This window comes from Dendropsophus ebraccatus, chromosome 9 (genome assembly GCF_027789765.1).
Source record: "Dendropsophus ebraccatus isolate aDenEbr1 chromosome 9, aDenEbr1.pat, whole genome shotgun sequence".
Taxonomy (NCBI): domain Eukaryota; kingdom Metazoa; phylum Chordata; class Amphibia; order Anura; family Hylidae; genus Dendropsophus; species Dendropsophus ebraccatus.
In genome coordinates this window covers 27,053,838-27,070,802 of record NC_091462.1, presented here as the reverse complement: position 1 = coordinate 27,070,802, position 16,965 = coordinate 27,053,838, and the positions used below count along the sequence as shown (strand labels likewise).

Below are 16,965 nucleotides of genomic sequence, written 5' to 3'. Positions count from 1 at the left end.
GGTGTTTTTATTAATAAAAAATCCCCTCCCCTAATAAAAGTTTGAATTACCCCCTTTTCCCATTTTATAAATAAAAATAAATAAACATGTTTGATATCGCTGCGGGCGTAATCGCCCAAACGTTTAAAAGATTACATTCCTGATCTTGAACGGTAAATGGCGTAAGAGCAAAAGCCCGCCAAAGTGAAAAATTGTGCATTTTTGTTTACATTAAATCCAGAGAAAATTGTAATAAAAGTGTTTATAAGGATGGGAATAGAGAGATTTTAAACACATTTAGTTTTTTTTTAAAGGTTTACATTTTTTAAAAGCCATCAAATAATATAAAAGTTATACAAGTTACATATCGTTATAATCGTACTGACTTGAGGAACATAAATAACATGTCAGTTTTACCATAAGGCAAATGGCTTAAATATGAAACCCCTCGAAATAAAAGGAATTGTACCTTTTTTAAAAAAAATTAATGAATTTCACAGCACATTTTTTTTTTTTTTTTAAGCATATTTTATAGAAAAATGAAGTCAGTATTTGCAAAGTATAATTGGTGTCGCAAAAATTAGGGCTCATGTGGGTCTGTAGGGGGAAATATTTAAGCGCAGTGGCCTTTTAAAGATGAGGAGGAAAAAACAAAAGCGCAAAAATGAAAACTTGCCCCGTCCTTAAAGGGTTAAAAAAAAATAAACTATAGGCACAAAACCTAAATGAACATGATTATTTATAGTAATGGATGAAGTGGCAGATATGCAAAAAATGAAGTATAAGAAAATTCTACTGTATGTGATTGTATGTATGCAGTTAGTATAGATGCACTGCTCCCTCTGCTGGTTTGTATGATAAACGCAGGAGAAAATTCCTACTGTAGTAATATATTGCTGAATGGGGAGAAATGTTAAATTTGGGCTCACCCCATTGCTATAGGAGCTTAGGAGTAAGACCCAATGCAATCTTTAACTCTTAAAGACATGCCAAATGTTAATTTATTTGACACAGCCACTATATGGTCCCTTTTTATCATGTTTTGGGGTATACATTAGAATACAGATTATTATTTTTTTATGCTATTTTTTTTTAAACCTATTTTACTGTTGACTGCATCTATTATATTTTCTGAACGTATACCATTTTGTGCACTTAAGATCAGAGTCTACTACTCTTTTAAGTCCGGATGTAGTCGATCTATTAAAGTACATGTATTCTCTGCAGGAATGCCATGGTATATCACCTATACTCTTTAAATCCCTTTAGTAAGTAACTTGAAAAAATTCTGTGCTCGAGACGTGTCTTTTGAGGTGTGTGTTTTGGATTGATAGGCAAATGACCCGCTGTTATGTGAGCGTATACATTTTAGTGCACAATACGGCATCCAATGGAACACTTTAAAGACCCACAAGGAAGGTGTTGATCATGTACCCTAAAGATGTTCCCAGTTTTCTTGCACCATATGTTGTTCTCAAACTGATTCTGGACTTTCTTGTGATCAGAGACCACTACGTGAGCGGTGTAACGTGGGCTACAGATCAAAGACTGTCCATTCAGTGGCTCCGAAGGATACAGAACGTTTCGGCTCTTCAGATGTGCACCTATTTAAACCCCAATTGGTCCTGTGAAACAGTACGTCCACTTAAGTATTTTTATCTTTTTTTGTTATTTAGAAACTCGCAACGATGTCTGACCATATAAAGCTTTAAGATGGTTATTGTTAAAAAAAAAAAACCCTTTCACAACATTGCACCAGGAAATGTACCTACAGAATTATGTGTCTTCTGAATAGATCCAATATGACGGCCTCTTATCCTCTATCATTATAGTGGTTGGAGCAAAACTGTCTTGATACAATCATCAAATCTGCTTCTCGATGTAGAAATATAGTTGCAACCTCTTTCTGCCGTAAGATTTATTTTTTGCAATCTTCGTTCCAAAATACGTTCCAAAATAGTTTACTATTTTTGCTGTCGTGGTTAGAGCAACAAACTGGTCCCATTAAAAGGAGCTAGTTGCTGGCCAGCAGTATTCTCAGAATAAGCATTGGAAATAGTGCATATACCCATTGAAATTAATAGGGAGTGCATAGAATCAATTTTTCTGCATATATTTTACAGCATTACACTGCTTTTGGAGTGATAATTTTTTCCCTATCGATAAAGGTTTATTAGGGTTTTTTATTTTTTTATAGATATGTGGTATATATCAGCATATGGTTTGACCATAAGTGTATGTCTAGGTTTAGACTGTGAATGTATTGTAGAATCTGTGAACATAGCCCAACGTAACTGATACAGTCATCTGTGTTTTTTTGTAATGCAGCTTGCACGTGAAGAGAGCACAACCGGCTGGGTCGGAAATGTAAGTATTCGTATTCTGAGGAATCTAGATGCACTCATGCTCTTCTTTTGCATATTCATGTTTCCCAGGGGGCAATGCACCTAGGACTTCACTGCTTTGAGCGCTTTCGCTAGCAGCCGGTAGTGTTGTCGTTTGGCTAGTCTCCCTGAGATCAGCGATCTGTTTCTCTTATGGCTTTACTAGGCATTGCTCCCACTTAACCAGAATCCTGCTCCACACTGATGAGGGGCAACACCCCGAAACGGCTGTCTTTGGATGGAAACCTGGCCTTTGTTTTTCTCTTGTCATTACATTGAGTTACAGGCCACTAAATATTATGGTTATGGTGGTTTCCTTACAGGAGCCACCCCTTGGCTGGGTCCTTCCTGGAGGGACATCTGGCTAGTCCTGTGTTTTGAGACTCTTTGATGAGTCTCCACGGGCTCTTCTTTTGCATATTCATGTTTGCCAGGGGGCAATGCACCTAGGACTTCACTGCATTGAGCGCTTTAACCGGTAGCCGGCAGTGTTGTCATTTGGATGGTCTTGGATGGTAGAAAGTTTGGACTCGCTGGTTAGGCTATCACCAAATGAATAGGAATCGGCAAATGGAAGAATAGGTCATGGCAAATAATTTTCACAATTAGGACCTTTAACACCATGGTGAGCCTATTGTGTCCCCCACCTGCTTATATGATGTCTACTTGGTTCGCTTGCTGCACATCTTTGACTCCTTGCGTTTACAGCACTTTTCTAACCCACTCTTAACCCTCTAAATAAAACATTCTATGACAATAGTTGCTCCAAAAGTATGGCACAGTGGGTGACATGAGTTATGGTTTTCAGCTACCTGATTTTGAAGGTAGTTTTACCTGCAAAACCACAAAGCTTTTAAGGAGGAGGAATAATAATAATCCAGGCTTTGTTCATTTTCATAAACGTCATCCTGTCAGCGCTGTCAGTGGACAGGCGGGTGCGCTTATCAGTGATGATGGCACCAGCTGCACTGAAGATCCGCTCTGAGAACACGCTAGCGGCAGGGCAGGCCAGCACCTCCAAGGTGTAAAGCGCCAGTTGGGGCCACGTATCAAGCTTTGAAACCCAGTAGTTGTAGGTAGCAGAGTGATCGGGAAGGACGGTGGTGTAGTCAGCAAGGTACTCCCTCACCATCTTCCTGAAGGCTTCCCCCCTACTCTGTCTAGACTGGGGACGGTTAACATAGTCTTTCTGGGGTGCCATTAAACTGTCAAAGGCCTTGGAGAGTGTTCCCCTGCCCCTTTACAAGCCGCCTGCTCCACCGCTCCTCTCCCCCGCTCTTTGGCCCACAGAACTAGGTCTTCTGGCGCTAGTGGTGTCAGATGGGAAGTACATTTTCAGCTTCTGTACCAGGGCCTGTTGATATTGATTCATTCTCATACTGCGTTCCTCAGCAGGAATGACAGTGGAAAAGTTCGGTTTCTACCAAGGGTCCAGGAGAGTGAACACCCAGTAATCTGTGTTGTCCAAAACCAGTAGTCAACATGGATGCCAGTTAAGGCCCAGCAGTAGCCAACATGGATGCCAGTTAAGGCCCAGCAGTAGCCAACATGGATGCCAGTTAAGGCCAAGCAGTGGCCAACATGGAGGCAAGGGCAGGCACACCAGTAGTCAACATGGATGCCAGTTGACTTGCGGAAATGCCCACAGATGCAGTGCACCTTGTTGAGCAAGTCAGCCACATCGGGGTAAGTTTTAAGGAACTGCAGCAACATTAGGTTGAAGACGTGGGCCAGGCATGGTACATGTGTGAGGTTGAAGAGCCGCCACCAGGTTCCGCCCCTTGTCACACGCAACCAAGCTCACTGCTAATTACACACGAATCCGGTTGCTGACAGCTAACTGGCTAGGCCAGCTGACAGTCACCATCAAGGGTACACCTGATGCCTCTCGACCGGGGGTGGTGAGGCCCCGACCATGGCTAGACCAAAAAAACTAAAATCAGCTGGCTGGTTGGCGGGGGCGCGACTGGTGCCCCCCGGCAACCAGTCTTGCTCCTCCGCAGACATAGTGTGACGTCAGAGCATGGCAGTGAGGACACAGAGAACAATACAGTCTGCTTAAGAGGCTACGGAATTTGATCAAATACACTTTCAATCCTTTAAAGAGTCTCTAAGAAACGGCAAGTGCGGTAGCCTGTGTATTAAAAAGACCTGGTCGATCCTGCCTTCAAAAAGGCTACTACAACATCCAAGGGAGGAAAGAAGCTTCTGGTAAAAGGCCTGGTCAATCCTGCCTTCAAAACGGCTAAAACATCCACGGAAGGTAGAATGTGCTGCAGCAGTTTGAGCACCGCCTGTTGGCGCTTCCCCACGGCAGTGCTGCTGCGCCTAAAACTAAAATAGTCGTATTATGGCTAGATTTAGCCTCACACCCTCATGCAGTTGTGCGTGATAAGCATCTCTTTGGAGGTAGGGACGAAGAATAACAATACAGTCTTCTTAAGAGGCTCCGAGCTAAAAAATGAAAGGACGGCAGAGAACCCCCGCAAGTTCACATCCACAGATTATATGGTTTGAAATGGATAACACAAGGATGCTAAATTAGGATCCACCATTATCACTGTCTGTTCCTTTGAACAGTGACGTGTATCTTGGAGATACAATAGATGACCAGACAGCCCTGCAAAATTGCACTTGAATTGAAGTCTATTTGATTTTAAAATTTAAATTGAAGGTTAGAAAATGAAAAAACATAAAGTGGCCATTACCGGCCTTTAGATGAGGCAGGCGTGGAACCTCACAAAAATTAGGCCTGACACAGTAGAGTAAGAGTAAAAAAAAATAAATAGCTGGCTGGTTGGCGGGGGCGCGATCGGCAGGCCCCCGACAACCAGTGCAGCTCCTCCGCAGACGTAGTGTGACATCAGAGCATGGCAGTGAGGACACAGAGAACAATAAGAAGTGATACAGAAGCAATACAGTGTAGTGCCCACTAGTTTAGGGGGGGGGGCTTGACGGTGCTATCTGGTATGGGCAACAACTGTACACATTTTGTCACCCCAATACAATATGAGCAGTGAAGTAAGTTCTATGCAGGGTGCACTACAAATCCCAGCTATACAGTGTAGTACACCAGTACCGCCAGCCCCAAAATGAAAAAGGAGTACACTGAGCACTTCTTAGGGTGTGTATGCAACACCTCATGTCTCCTTTCTGCCAGCAGCTGGTCACCACAGTGTGCTGGTTAAATCGCGGTAGCAACTTCCAGCCAGCAGTCTGTATTAATAGTATTAATAAAAGCTTTGAAGCCCTGAAAAGGGCTGTTTGTTTATATTGCTAGTATATACCCTGCCTACTGGAAACCCTACACTGACACTCTCCCTGACACTACACTGACACTCTCCCTGACCAGCAGCAGCTCTGTCCCTAATCTCTCACAGCATGCGTCTGAAGCGAGTACTGCCGGCGCCGAGTTTTATATGGCAGGGTCATCTGATCTGGCCAACCAATAGCTGCTATCGACATGTATGGGTTCCACGTCATCGCAGGATGTACCAAAGAGTCTCCTGCATGTTTATTGGCTGCGAAAGAGCGCCCAAACAGGAAACGGATGATGAGATTTCCTCGAGTATCTCGAGATGCTCGTCCGAGTAACGAGTTCGCTCATCTCTAGTCAAATAGACTAGAGATGAGTGAATTTACAGTAATAACAATGCAAATCGCTTTATCTTGGCTGCCTTTAAACTCGCTGCCGTTCCTCGCCGGGTGCTGGGAAAAGCTGCAGGACTGGATCCAGCTTCTCCCATTACTCGGCAGTAAATTAGAAGGCAGCCGGCTGATACACAGACTTCCAAGATAAAGTGTCTCACTTCATTATTACTGCAAATTCTTTCATCTCTAAAAAAGACTATATTTGAGTCTAGAGGAGAACCAACAAGGGAATCAACGATTGGTCTTTGTGGTGGAAGCTGTATGTCTACTCTCCACTCTTGCAATATTACTCCTTCTCTGAATCTTTTCTCTCACAGATAGCAATGGTTTTACAAAGTGCTGTCGTTCTCTCCATTTACTCAGCGTAATACAGGAAACTGCAGTAAAGGGAGCCAATGGCTCCGAGCTCTGCCATAGTTGTCAATAGTATCAACATCCTGAGGTCATGGAAATACCGGGGCTTGTTGAGAAAGCATTGTTTGTCCTACAGTTAGAATGACCACGTGCAAGCCTCTATCTTTCAACATACTGGGATATAGTGGTCCAAGCTAGGCCCAGAAAGAGGGCCCATTTATATTTTTGCTGTTTGATGCCAATAACCTGGATTAAAAGTTTTTGTCTTTTTCTAGTTTCAGCCCAGTGATCCATATTTCACCTCAGGAGCTAGGTTTTATAAGATAATAAGCAACGGAGATGGTTACAAACATATACACTCCTATATTTCATCGGTAAGTAAATCTAAGTAATCACGTACGGTTTTAATGGGAATATAACATGAAGTGCAATTTTTGTAAAGAAAAAAAAAATTTCCTTATGACTAACCATAGCATAATTGCTATGGAAACATTGCTGGTTTCACACTGGCCACTAGGATCTACAATACAGTACATAATTGCAGCTGCCAAAAAGCGCACACCTCCTGGTATGTTTGATAACAATACATTTATACTACATCGGGGATTACATCTATGTTCAGCTCAGTAATAATAATTTTTTTTTTATTTCTTAGCAGCTCCCAGTTCCAGTAACAAGTGGAAATTTTGAAGTCACCAGCATAGTTACAGTAGCTGGTGATGACCTGTAAGTACTGGAATTGGCTGGTAATATACTGTACTCTATGGTTTATGTGCAAAAGTGACATGACGCAAAAAGATACATCATTTTTTTTAATTGTTCCTTTAGGTATTATATAAGTAATGAAGAAGGTCCGTCAAAAAGACATCTATACAAGTAAGATTTTGTAGTGAATGTTAATATTCAAAAATACATTATGGAAGATGCAAATGAATAAATATCCTAAACAAAGTCCCCCTATTTTGAGTATTTTGAGCTGTCTTCAGTCTTTCTAGCTGCTGCTATTCCTGAGTTACAAGTTTTTCTAAAGTTAAAAAAATCTAAGATAGGAGACAACATTTCCCATCATGCATTTCCCTTATTGGTCCATTTGCGTACTCGCCCCCTTAGCTTTCTTTCCTGCCCACTGCTGCCATTACTATTGCACAGTAAACACAGAACTGTTGTGTTTTTGTTTTTTTTTAACTGATTTTGCATCACATCACCCCAGTATGTATTCTATACTAGCTGATGATGTAGCAGAGCTGCCACATGCATGGTTGCCTCAGTGGAGTACTAAAATGGTTGTATATAAGAATATTGCCTCTTAAATAGAGATGAGCAAACAAAATATTCCAAACAGAGATTATTTGCTGACGTGCCTCTGTCATTGATTGGCTGAGGGGGATTTTGGTGGCTGCACAGCACACCTGTGAAGGACACAGAAGGAGCATGGATAGGTAAGTATAAATGAGCACATTTTGTAAACTGTACTAAAACCACTAAATGTCTACAATCTTTTAGCTGTTTTAATACAGTTCATATATGGTTCAGATAAACCTAAACTTTATGTCAAAGTTTGGCAAACCCGCCAAACCGAACTATTAAAAAGTTTGCTCCTCTCTATTGATGCATATGAGCAAAAAACAATTGTCAAAAGCACATGTTAGTCTGGTGTGTGTGTGTGTGTGTGTGTGTGTGTGTGTGTATATATGTGTGTATATATATATATATATATATATATATATATATATATATATGATTTTTTTTCTTTATTGTTAATGATGAGATGTGTTTATATCATATTGCCTTGTGATAAGCAATGCCACAGTGAGAGGAGCAGACTGGGAATGAATACAGCAGCTGCAGGCTTACTGGCTGTGTAAAGAATTCTTTATTTTGCTCTAGCTCTGTGCAAACAGGCAAGTGTTGTGGAAGAGGAGTTGGCAGGGTGTGAGGGCTGTAATGAAGAGTTGAGTAAAAACAATGCATTCTGGGAATTTTAGTACTAAGAAACTGACATTAGAATATTCCTTTTAATAAGTGTTCAAATGTTTGTACGCTGTCAGCTCTCTGAAACAAATGTAATTTTTTGGAAAAAAAACCTTCCTCACAGGATGAAGCTGGTTTACCCACATACCACACAGTGTGTCACCTGTAACCTGCGTCCTGAAAGATGTCAACATTATTCTGCATATTTTAGCAAAAATGGAAAATACTATACACTAAACTGCAATGGTAAGTTGTAAATGTGTATACCCTCACACTGTTATTAGGGTTATTTGTTTTTAAACTTTAAAAGACAAAAAAAAAATTCTTGTTACACAAGACTGACTGTGTTCCCACATTTGCCTTGTGACTAGCATTACCAGGCTTCATTACTGGTGTTTTTCTTGTCACACACAATCTGATTAAGCCTGGTAATACTGACCACATAATCAATTAGGCTCTTATTATGTAAAAAAGAAATGCAACAAAACTGCAGATGTGAAAACACATGTCACAAGTTTTAATCTGTACAGTCCCGATTCTGAATCCTTTACGGACTAATAAAATGGAAGGGTAGAAGTAGCCATGAAATGCAGTTTAGCCATGACGAGCAGTATGGCAACTGTCTACCAAGTTGCACCAACTTTCCCTTTACACTATTGTGAATATTACTGTTAAAGGAGAACTTTGGCGTTTTTCTTTCAGATCAGCCAGTGTCAGAAAGTTATATTGATTTGTAATTTCCTTCTATTTAAAAATCTCCAGTCTTCCCATACTTATCAATTGTATTTTTTTCCAGTCAGACTCAGTGCTCTCTGCTGCCACCTCTGTCTATGTCAGGAACTGTCCAGAGGAGTAGCAAACTCCCATTGGAAACCTCTCCTGCTCTGGACAGTTCCTATCACTAACACCATGCTCTCTGCAGACACCTCTGTCCGACAAAAAAGAATACACCACATCCTGCGGGACATACAGCAGCTTATAGGTACTGGAAGACTTGAGATTTTTAAATAGAACTAATTTACAAATCTATATAGCTTTCTGACACCAGTTTAGTTTTTTTAGTATAGTTTTTCAAATAGTATTTTTTATATTCAGTTAAAAGTAAAAATATTAGGGGGAAATTTATCAAGGGCTTTGCGCCGATTTTTAGCTGAATAATTGGATTTTTCTCCCAGTTTTGGTCTAAGTTCTATTTATGAACCAGTATTCGACAGGTGAATATTTTTTAGATGCAACTTTTTATTTAATCTGCCTGTATTCACCCAAAAGTTCCCATAATCCGGGATTGGCGTCCAATTTATCATTTGCGACTTTTTAAAAAGTCGCACAAACAGGTGCAGGCCTACGTCTGGTCAGTACCAGGTCAATATACTTGCACAATTATTACATTTTTGAGACTTTTTTTGCAACTTTTTACTTAGATACATTTACTATGGCTGTGCTACATGTCAATAAATCAGTCACAAGATATTGGAACAAAATACACACCAATCCCCATTAGAATAGTGGCACACATTACACTCCTTAGTAAATGTCCCTCTGAATCTTCAATTTTATTTAATTTTTAATTTTTGAAGTTGACCTGTATGTGAAGCCAATTAAGATTATATGCTTACCTATGTCTCCTCATTCAATAGGCCCAGGAATCCCTATCTATACTCTTCACAACAGCACCAACGATGCAGGTAAGCACCCTGTAGCTACCTAGAATAGGCTAGGTAAATGGGGAAACTATTAATAATATAAACAGTAATTATCTTCTTCTTTTTTTTTTTTCTTACAGAATTAAGAATTTTGGAAAGTAATGAAGAATTAGGAGTCTTGCTTAATGACATTCAATTACCGACAAAAGAAATACACAGTGTAACTCATAAGGGATTCAGTAAGTCAGTTAGAGGGGTTGTGCAGGGTTAGAAAAACATGGCTGCCTACTTCCAAAAACAGTGTCACACTATAGCAGACAGCGGGTGCGGACCCACCACCAAAGTACTCCCCAGATTTTCACCATAGAGGGTGTTAAGGGGCCCGCTGCATGAAGGGGACTAGTGGGCTGCTCCTGAAATACAATGGTCTCTGAGCTGAAGGCTGATAAATGAGTGCTGATCATTGAGATCAGTGCTATTAGTTTGCCACTAGAGATGAGCAAATTTGCAGTATAAGGCTACGTTCATGCTGCGTTTTTCCCATCCAACTTATACGTTTTATGTAAAAAAACTGCAATTGGGTGCCATCCGTTTTAGATCTATTTTTCCTTTGACTTTCATTATAAGAAAAAAAAAATTGCTTGGATGCTTTTTATATATTTTTTTCTTTAAACATTCACAAAAAATAGTGTTGACTAAGTTTTCTCTTCGTTAAAAGTAACCAATTAAAAAGGATACGATGAACGGATAGGAAAAAACGCAGTGTGAACTCAGCCTAAGGGCCAGTTCACAGTGAGCAAAATTGTCGGGTTACTGCCGTTTTTGCTAAGTGTGAACTGGCCATAAGTGAAGTGCTTTGTTATCTTGGCAGTCTGCTTATCAGCCGACTGATTTTAAACTCCATGCCGCTCTGCCCTGGGTGCCTGGTAAAGCTGGATCCAGTCCTGGGAAATATTTCCCACTTTCCCTGGACTGGATCCAGCTTTTTCGAGCACCCAGGGCAGAGCGGCATGGAGTTCGAAGTTGAAGACTGATTAGCAGCCTGCCAAGCTAACAAAGCGCTTTGCTTCCTAAAAGAGGTAGTGTGGCGCTAAGAAATTATTCACAAAATAACACTCATTACAAAGTTATAAAACTTTGTGATGTATGTTATGTATGTGAATCGCCCCCTTCCCCGTGTTCCCCCACCCCCGCACGTGGACCTGGAAATGTAGTGTACCATACATACCTGACGCGCGTCGTCCCCGATCTTCTGTCAAGGACGTAATCTTCGGGAGGCCGGTCGAATCGCTGCAGCCATCCCTGATGCCAGCCCCCCTCTGCCGCGTCTTCGGCGATTGGCTGAGCATAACTGTGCGCAGCCAATCGCGGCAGAGCAGCTGATGTCGTGGCAGAGGGGGGCCGGCATCAGGGACGGCTGCAGCGATTCGGCCGGCCTCCCGCGCGTCAGGTATGTATGGTACACTACACTTCCGGGTCCACGTGCAGGGGTGGGGGAGCACGGGGAAGGGGGCGATTCACATACATACCATACATTACAAAGTTGTATAACTTTGTAATGTGTGTTATTTTGTGAATAATTTCTTAGCGCCGCACTACCCCTTTAATACTGTAAATTTGCTCATCTCTATTGCTCACCATCAGGCTATGTTCACATTACGTAAGTTCCACAGAAATCACGGCCATTGTTACAACAGCCGTGATTTCTGCAGTACTTATGTACTGTATGAGGGAATCCCGGCCAGAGTGTATACACATAGTATACACTCCGGCCGGGATCCCTAGCGGCGCCATAGAAAACGGACATGTCAGTTTTCTGCGGCCGCTATTTACTGGAAAACCCCGTCAGTGGACACAATGGAGCGAGCGGCTCCGGCTGCACACTGTGCTGTGGGGAGTTCTCAGTGGCGCTAAAGATCATCTTTTCTGAGACCAGCCATTCCGTGACCTGGCTGGATCACTGAACGGCCGGTCTTATACAGCGTGTGAACATAGCCTCAGCCTGTGTAAAAGGTCCTTAACACTCTGGGCCAGTAAACCTAGAATACAAGCTGTCAGGAGCCGATTTATTATAAGGAAGACTGAGTACAATGTCCTAGCGCTGCATTACGCATATAACTATTATTTTCTACATGTATTTTTACATTTTTGAGCCTTTAACCTTTCATCATGGCTTAGGGAGCAGCCTATATATGTGGATATATTCCTATCCTAAGGTCTAGCCGTGATCTTAATTCATACAGATATATAGAAATGGTTGTTTTCTTCTTTCAGACATGTGGTATATATTGACCCTGCCGCCTCACTTTGATAAGTCAAAGAAGTACCCTTTACTGATTGATGTGTAAGTACTGTGAAAGAACATGAAACATAGCTATACTCCAAAGGGATTTCCCATGTAGAATATTTTTATAGCAAAGGCTGGTGGTGCAGTCCGTAAATATTCACAATGGAAGTCTATGGGAAATTGACTGAGATGCCGGCCGGGGAAGGTCGTGATCTTTCCCCAGGTATATCTTCTGATTAGAGCATGAGTGTCCACCTCAGCACATTTACTGGGGTGGACACAGTAAAATTATAAAAAAAAAAAACAGTGGGATATGTGAGTATAATTATTCTGGAATTTCAGGTAGATCCAAAAATGTTCAGATTTTACATATGTACAAAACAATATTTTTCACTGGAAAACCCTCAGTTAAGACTCGTAACTTGTTTAGAGGACCTGTTACCTTCTGAGCAATGGATGAATAGAAAACTAAAATGTAAAGTTTCGTATTACAATCTATAATAAGGAAAATTAAAGGATTTCCTCTAGAATATAGTCATAAGGCTCTAGCCCTTTAGAAAAACAGAGACTGGAGTCAGCAGGTGTGACGGATCACTAGCCTGACCGCTCTTCCAGACTTCCTGCTTCTAAGCTAGAAAAGTCTATTGTCGGGGGGATTTTCTGGTTATTTGTTATTCTCCTAACAAATGTGTTACTCTCTACAGATATGGAGGTCCCTGCAGTCAGAAAGTTGATCAATATTTTAGACTTAACTGGGCCACCTACCTTGCCAGTACTGAGAAGGTTATTGTGGCCAGCTTTGATGGCCGAGGGAGTGGCTATCAGGGAGACAAACTCTTACACCAGTTATACCGACAGCTCGGAACAGTAGAGGTTGAAGATCAGATCTTTGCTGCCAGGTGAGTTATATTCTGTTAGCAGTAATGATAGGAAAGTAGCTTTACTCCATCTACCAAATTGTTAGAAATCACTATACATAGATATAAAGCCATTGGACAGAAATATCTGTGATCAGAATACAGGGGTGTCTAAAAGGACACTTGCACAGGGTCCACCACCTCCCAATTCCTACCAGCATTTTCCAGACGAAATGTCGAAATTAATTTTTTTTTGTGTCTCCAAAAATGTACATAATAAAGGAGTTATGTAGGGAGCAGAAAAGATGTTGCCTGGTCTACTTTTGGGCGCTTGGAAGTATAGTATATAAAATGATGGGGGGGCTGGGGGATGAAAGTCTTTGTCTTCAAAACCAAGCGCATGGTGTCCAATAGCTGCCTGATGTTACCAATGTCGTAATGGGCATGGTTTCATTTACATGGGATTCTACCTATTGAGAGCGTGGAAGTGGAGCAGGACAGGTACGGCTATTTCTGCTTCCTGGACAACCCTTTTGAGTTTAAGGTAGGCATTCAGTTATCTCTCTCTGCCTCCCCATACACAGGAACATTTGGCTGTTTTTTCTATGGGAAAAGGAAGTTGCTCTGGTGGCAACTTATCTCTTTAAGAACAAAGGGGATAGGGTAGTGAAATTCCATTATGCCTGCCTGACCCCCTACCTACACCAGAGTTGGAGCCACATTTGTGCTGTGAATAAGAAGGTTGAGCCAGTTTTATTTCACCATTGCAATCATGGTCTGGTACTGCGGGAGAGCACCTCTTTACCCTTCAATGCCATTTTACAGTTTGTGGGTGTTGTCCCTTAGAAACAGATACTTAGTCTTATTTATTATTATATTCTTAGGCTGTTCAATTGCTTTGTCTAATTGCGGTATATTATTTATTCTTTAGCCTTTTTCTAATTGCGGTATATTATTTATCCTTTAGTCACTTCAAGTCTCTGGGATTTGTTGATGAAAGTAGAGTAGCTATATGGGGATGGGTAAGTAATAAAATACTTTTATTACTGTACTGAAATTTAGGTTACGATACATTGATGATTTATTGTGTATTTTAGCGTACGGTAACACTATAGATTACTGCCTATTTTAGGGACCATACTAAGTGCGCACTAACTCAACCTCTATTTTTCCATGAACGCCTTTAGTTAATGTTGGTTAGCAATCAGTGTGAGAAGGTCTCATAATATCCTATGTTTTCCCAGTCGTACGGTGGATACGTAACATCGATGGTGCTCGGCAGTGGAAGTGGCCAGTTCAAGTGCGGAATTGCTGTAGCCCCCGTATCAAGCTGGCATTACTATGGTATGTTTAGGATTGCTGATAAATTCACTCTCCATGTGATAGAAATATTGATAAAATTTATCTGGCAAAACGACTCCTTGAGAAAAGTAGCCAATGTAAAGGTCTTAAATGATCCATAGGCGTTAAATGTTCAGCAATGTCATGTTTATTCTTTCCAATCCAGACTCTATTTATACGGAAAGGTACATGAGCCTTCCCACACCTGAAGACAACCTTGCAAATTACGAGGTAAGAGAAACAGAACCAATCCTATGATGATTTATCGATCATATGTCTATAATGAAATATGGTGTAAACCGTAGTCATCCTCACCTGTTGACGAAGATGTATAATAAAGAATGTATACTTACCGTTCCCTGTGCCCCTGCAGTCAACAGGCTCCTGGATTCCTGCCAGATATCATGGTACATCACAACCCGCTTAGCCAATTAGTGACTGCTAAAGGTGTTCCGCCCCAGTCACTGACTGGCTTAGCGGGGAAGCCATCAGCCAGGTTGTGACTGAACAGGAGGATGCCGGTAGGAGTTTTTGTCAGTAAATTGCTGGCCCTATTACAATGGGTCATATTTGCCGGATTTTTAGTTGTAAATCGACCTGTATAAAAGGACCTTTCAAGTCTTTATTACCCAACAATAATAGCTAGTCTTGTTAGCTAATGCATCTGCTACAACTGATTTCAAACATTTAAAGGGAAATGAGGGCAGCATAAACTATGACAGAAATGCTGAACTGATCAGTGCATTACTTACATGGTTCTGTTCAGCCATTCTCCTGATATGCAGGAGAGTGGGCATCGTGCTGCGCCACTCCCTCTGGCCTCCAGATGTTGACTGTCTGCCTATATACAATATAGACAGACAACTGCCAATCAGCAACCAATGATTGGGTTGAGTTTGCTGGTTCTCATAAATATCCAGGAATCATGAGCACATGCACATAATAAAAGCGACTGGTTTGTCAGGCTGTTGTCAGTTGTTGTTATTCAGGGGGTTATCTCCTAATCAACTGTACAGAATAAAATAAATGATACATCAATCTACTCAGCTTCTGTCAGCTTCTAGTTTATGCTCTTCTTATATAGGGCAGCATAAAACTGCTGACAGTTTCTTTAAAATATAATAAAAAAAGATGAACAAATAGCTGGTAGATCCCTCATCTGTGTATACGTACATCCGGGCTACAACATCCTGTTTTGGGACACCAACCTCTCACTATGTTTTGGGGCACCATGTCTTTATGCAGTGAGTCAGACCCATGTGAATCTTTATAGCTTTAATAAAAATTATTTGTTTAGGTGATTAGCCTAAGACAGCTACAATAGAGATATGGATAATCTCACTACTTGCTTAGCTATGTCGTCATGTGAGCACTTTGCAACGTCTTTTGTAGCCGACATTATCCCTTTTAAGGCTGAGTATGTCCTCAATCTTACGTTCATTAGGAGTCCAGGACTCCTCCAGTAAGTGTGGCTGCATGGGTATTGAGCTCATAATGCTGTGGACAGTACACCTTTCTTTATAATTGCGTGATATGTACTGTGCTTGGCTTCATTCACAAAGTGAACACACCTAAAGCTGCTTATGGGCTCATCTCCAGTAAAATAAATATTAATAAACGGCTAGGCAGCTATGAGACACTTAAAGGCGAAATTTTTTATTAAAGTATTGTGGCTGCTGGTGAGGATTATGGCAGGTAGAGATGAGCGCACCTGCCGGATTTCTGGTTCGTACGAACCAGAGATCTCCGCATCTGACTCCCGCTGTCTGCCGACTCCGTGCTTATGGCATGTATCCACCCGCTGCACGGAGCCGGCAGACAGCGGGAGTCAGATGCCGAGATTTCTGGTTCGTATGAACCAGAAATCCGGCAGGTTTGATCATCTCTAATGGTAGGGGGACACCGAGGGACACAGGGCACTGGAGGGACACTGAGCATCCCCCTGCCATCATCCTATCCAGCAGCCACAGCCCGCACAGCTCTGGGAGTCTGGGCATGACATCACCATATTATCCAGGAAGTGACATCACCATGTTATCCAGGAAGTGACATCACCATGTTATCCAGGAAGTGACATCACCATGTTATCCAGGAAGTGACATCACCATGTTATCCAGGAAGTGACATCACCATGTTATCCAGGAAGTGAAGCCTTGATGCAGCAGTGCAGGAAAAAAGCAGTTTATAACTTTATAAGCATTATCCGTAATAAGTGTATATTGGTGATTTGTATAACTTTTTTGGGGCAATACAATACTTTTAATAAAAATTTTCTCCTTTAACTCCAGCTGCCTAGTTGCAATGATGGTTATTCGGGATTAGGGGCTTTTCTCCCCCCAAAAGACAGTGCCACACCAGTGCTCAGTTTGTGTGTGGTATTGCAGCTTAGTGCCATTAAAGCTAAAGTACCACCGGTACATTTTTTTGAATAGACCAGCGCCGGCACGGGAATGCCGAGGTCCGAGGTTTTGAACCACACATGGCGCCAATTTATTACC

At 41.5% G+C, this 16,965-nt stretch overlaps 1 protein-coding gene across 2 annotated transcripts in view; it reads left to right on the top strand.

The window, feature by feature from the left end:
- Nucleotides 1-16,965, top strand: part of LOC138800787 (dipeptidyl peptidase 4-like) — a 53,666-nt gene that overhangs the window by 33,647 nt on the left and 3,054 nt on the right. The window contains exons 11-23 of one of the 2 annotated variants that reach the window (XM_069982817.1): nt 1,485-1,614; nt 2,308-2,346; nt 6,644-6,742; nt 7,027-7,094; nt 7,197-7,244; nt 8,464-8,585; nt 9,977-10,024; nt 10,123-10,221; nt 12,257-12,326; nt 12,974-13,168; nt 14,094-14,148; nt 14,371-14,470; nt 14,634-14,698. In XM_069982817.1, the coding sequence (XP_069838918.1) occupies nt 1,485-1,614; nt 2,308-2,346; nt 6,644-6,742; nt 7,027-7,094; nt 7,197-7,244; nt 8,464-8,585; nt 9,977-10,024; nt 10,123-10,221; nt 12,257-12,326; nt 12,974-13,168; nt 14,094-14,148; nt 14,371-14,470; nt 14,634-14,698 (1,138 nt within the window). Of the gene's footprint in view, nt 1-1,484; nt 1,615-2,307; nt 2,347-6,643; nt 6,743-7,023; nt 7,095-7,196; nt 7,245-8,463; nt 8,586-9,976; nt 10,025-10,122; nt 10,222-12,256; nt 12,327-12,973; nt 13,169-14,093; nt 14,149-14,370; nt 14,471-14,633; nt 14,699-16,965 lie in introns of both variants that reach the window. The other variant, XM_069982816.1, reaches the window with a different exon arrangement.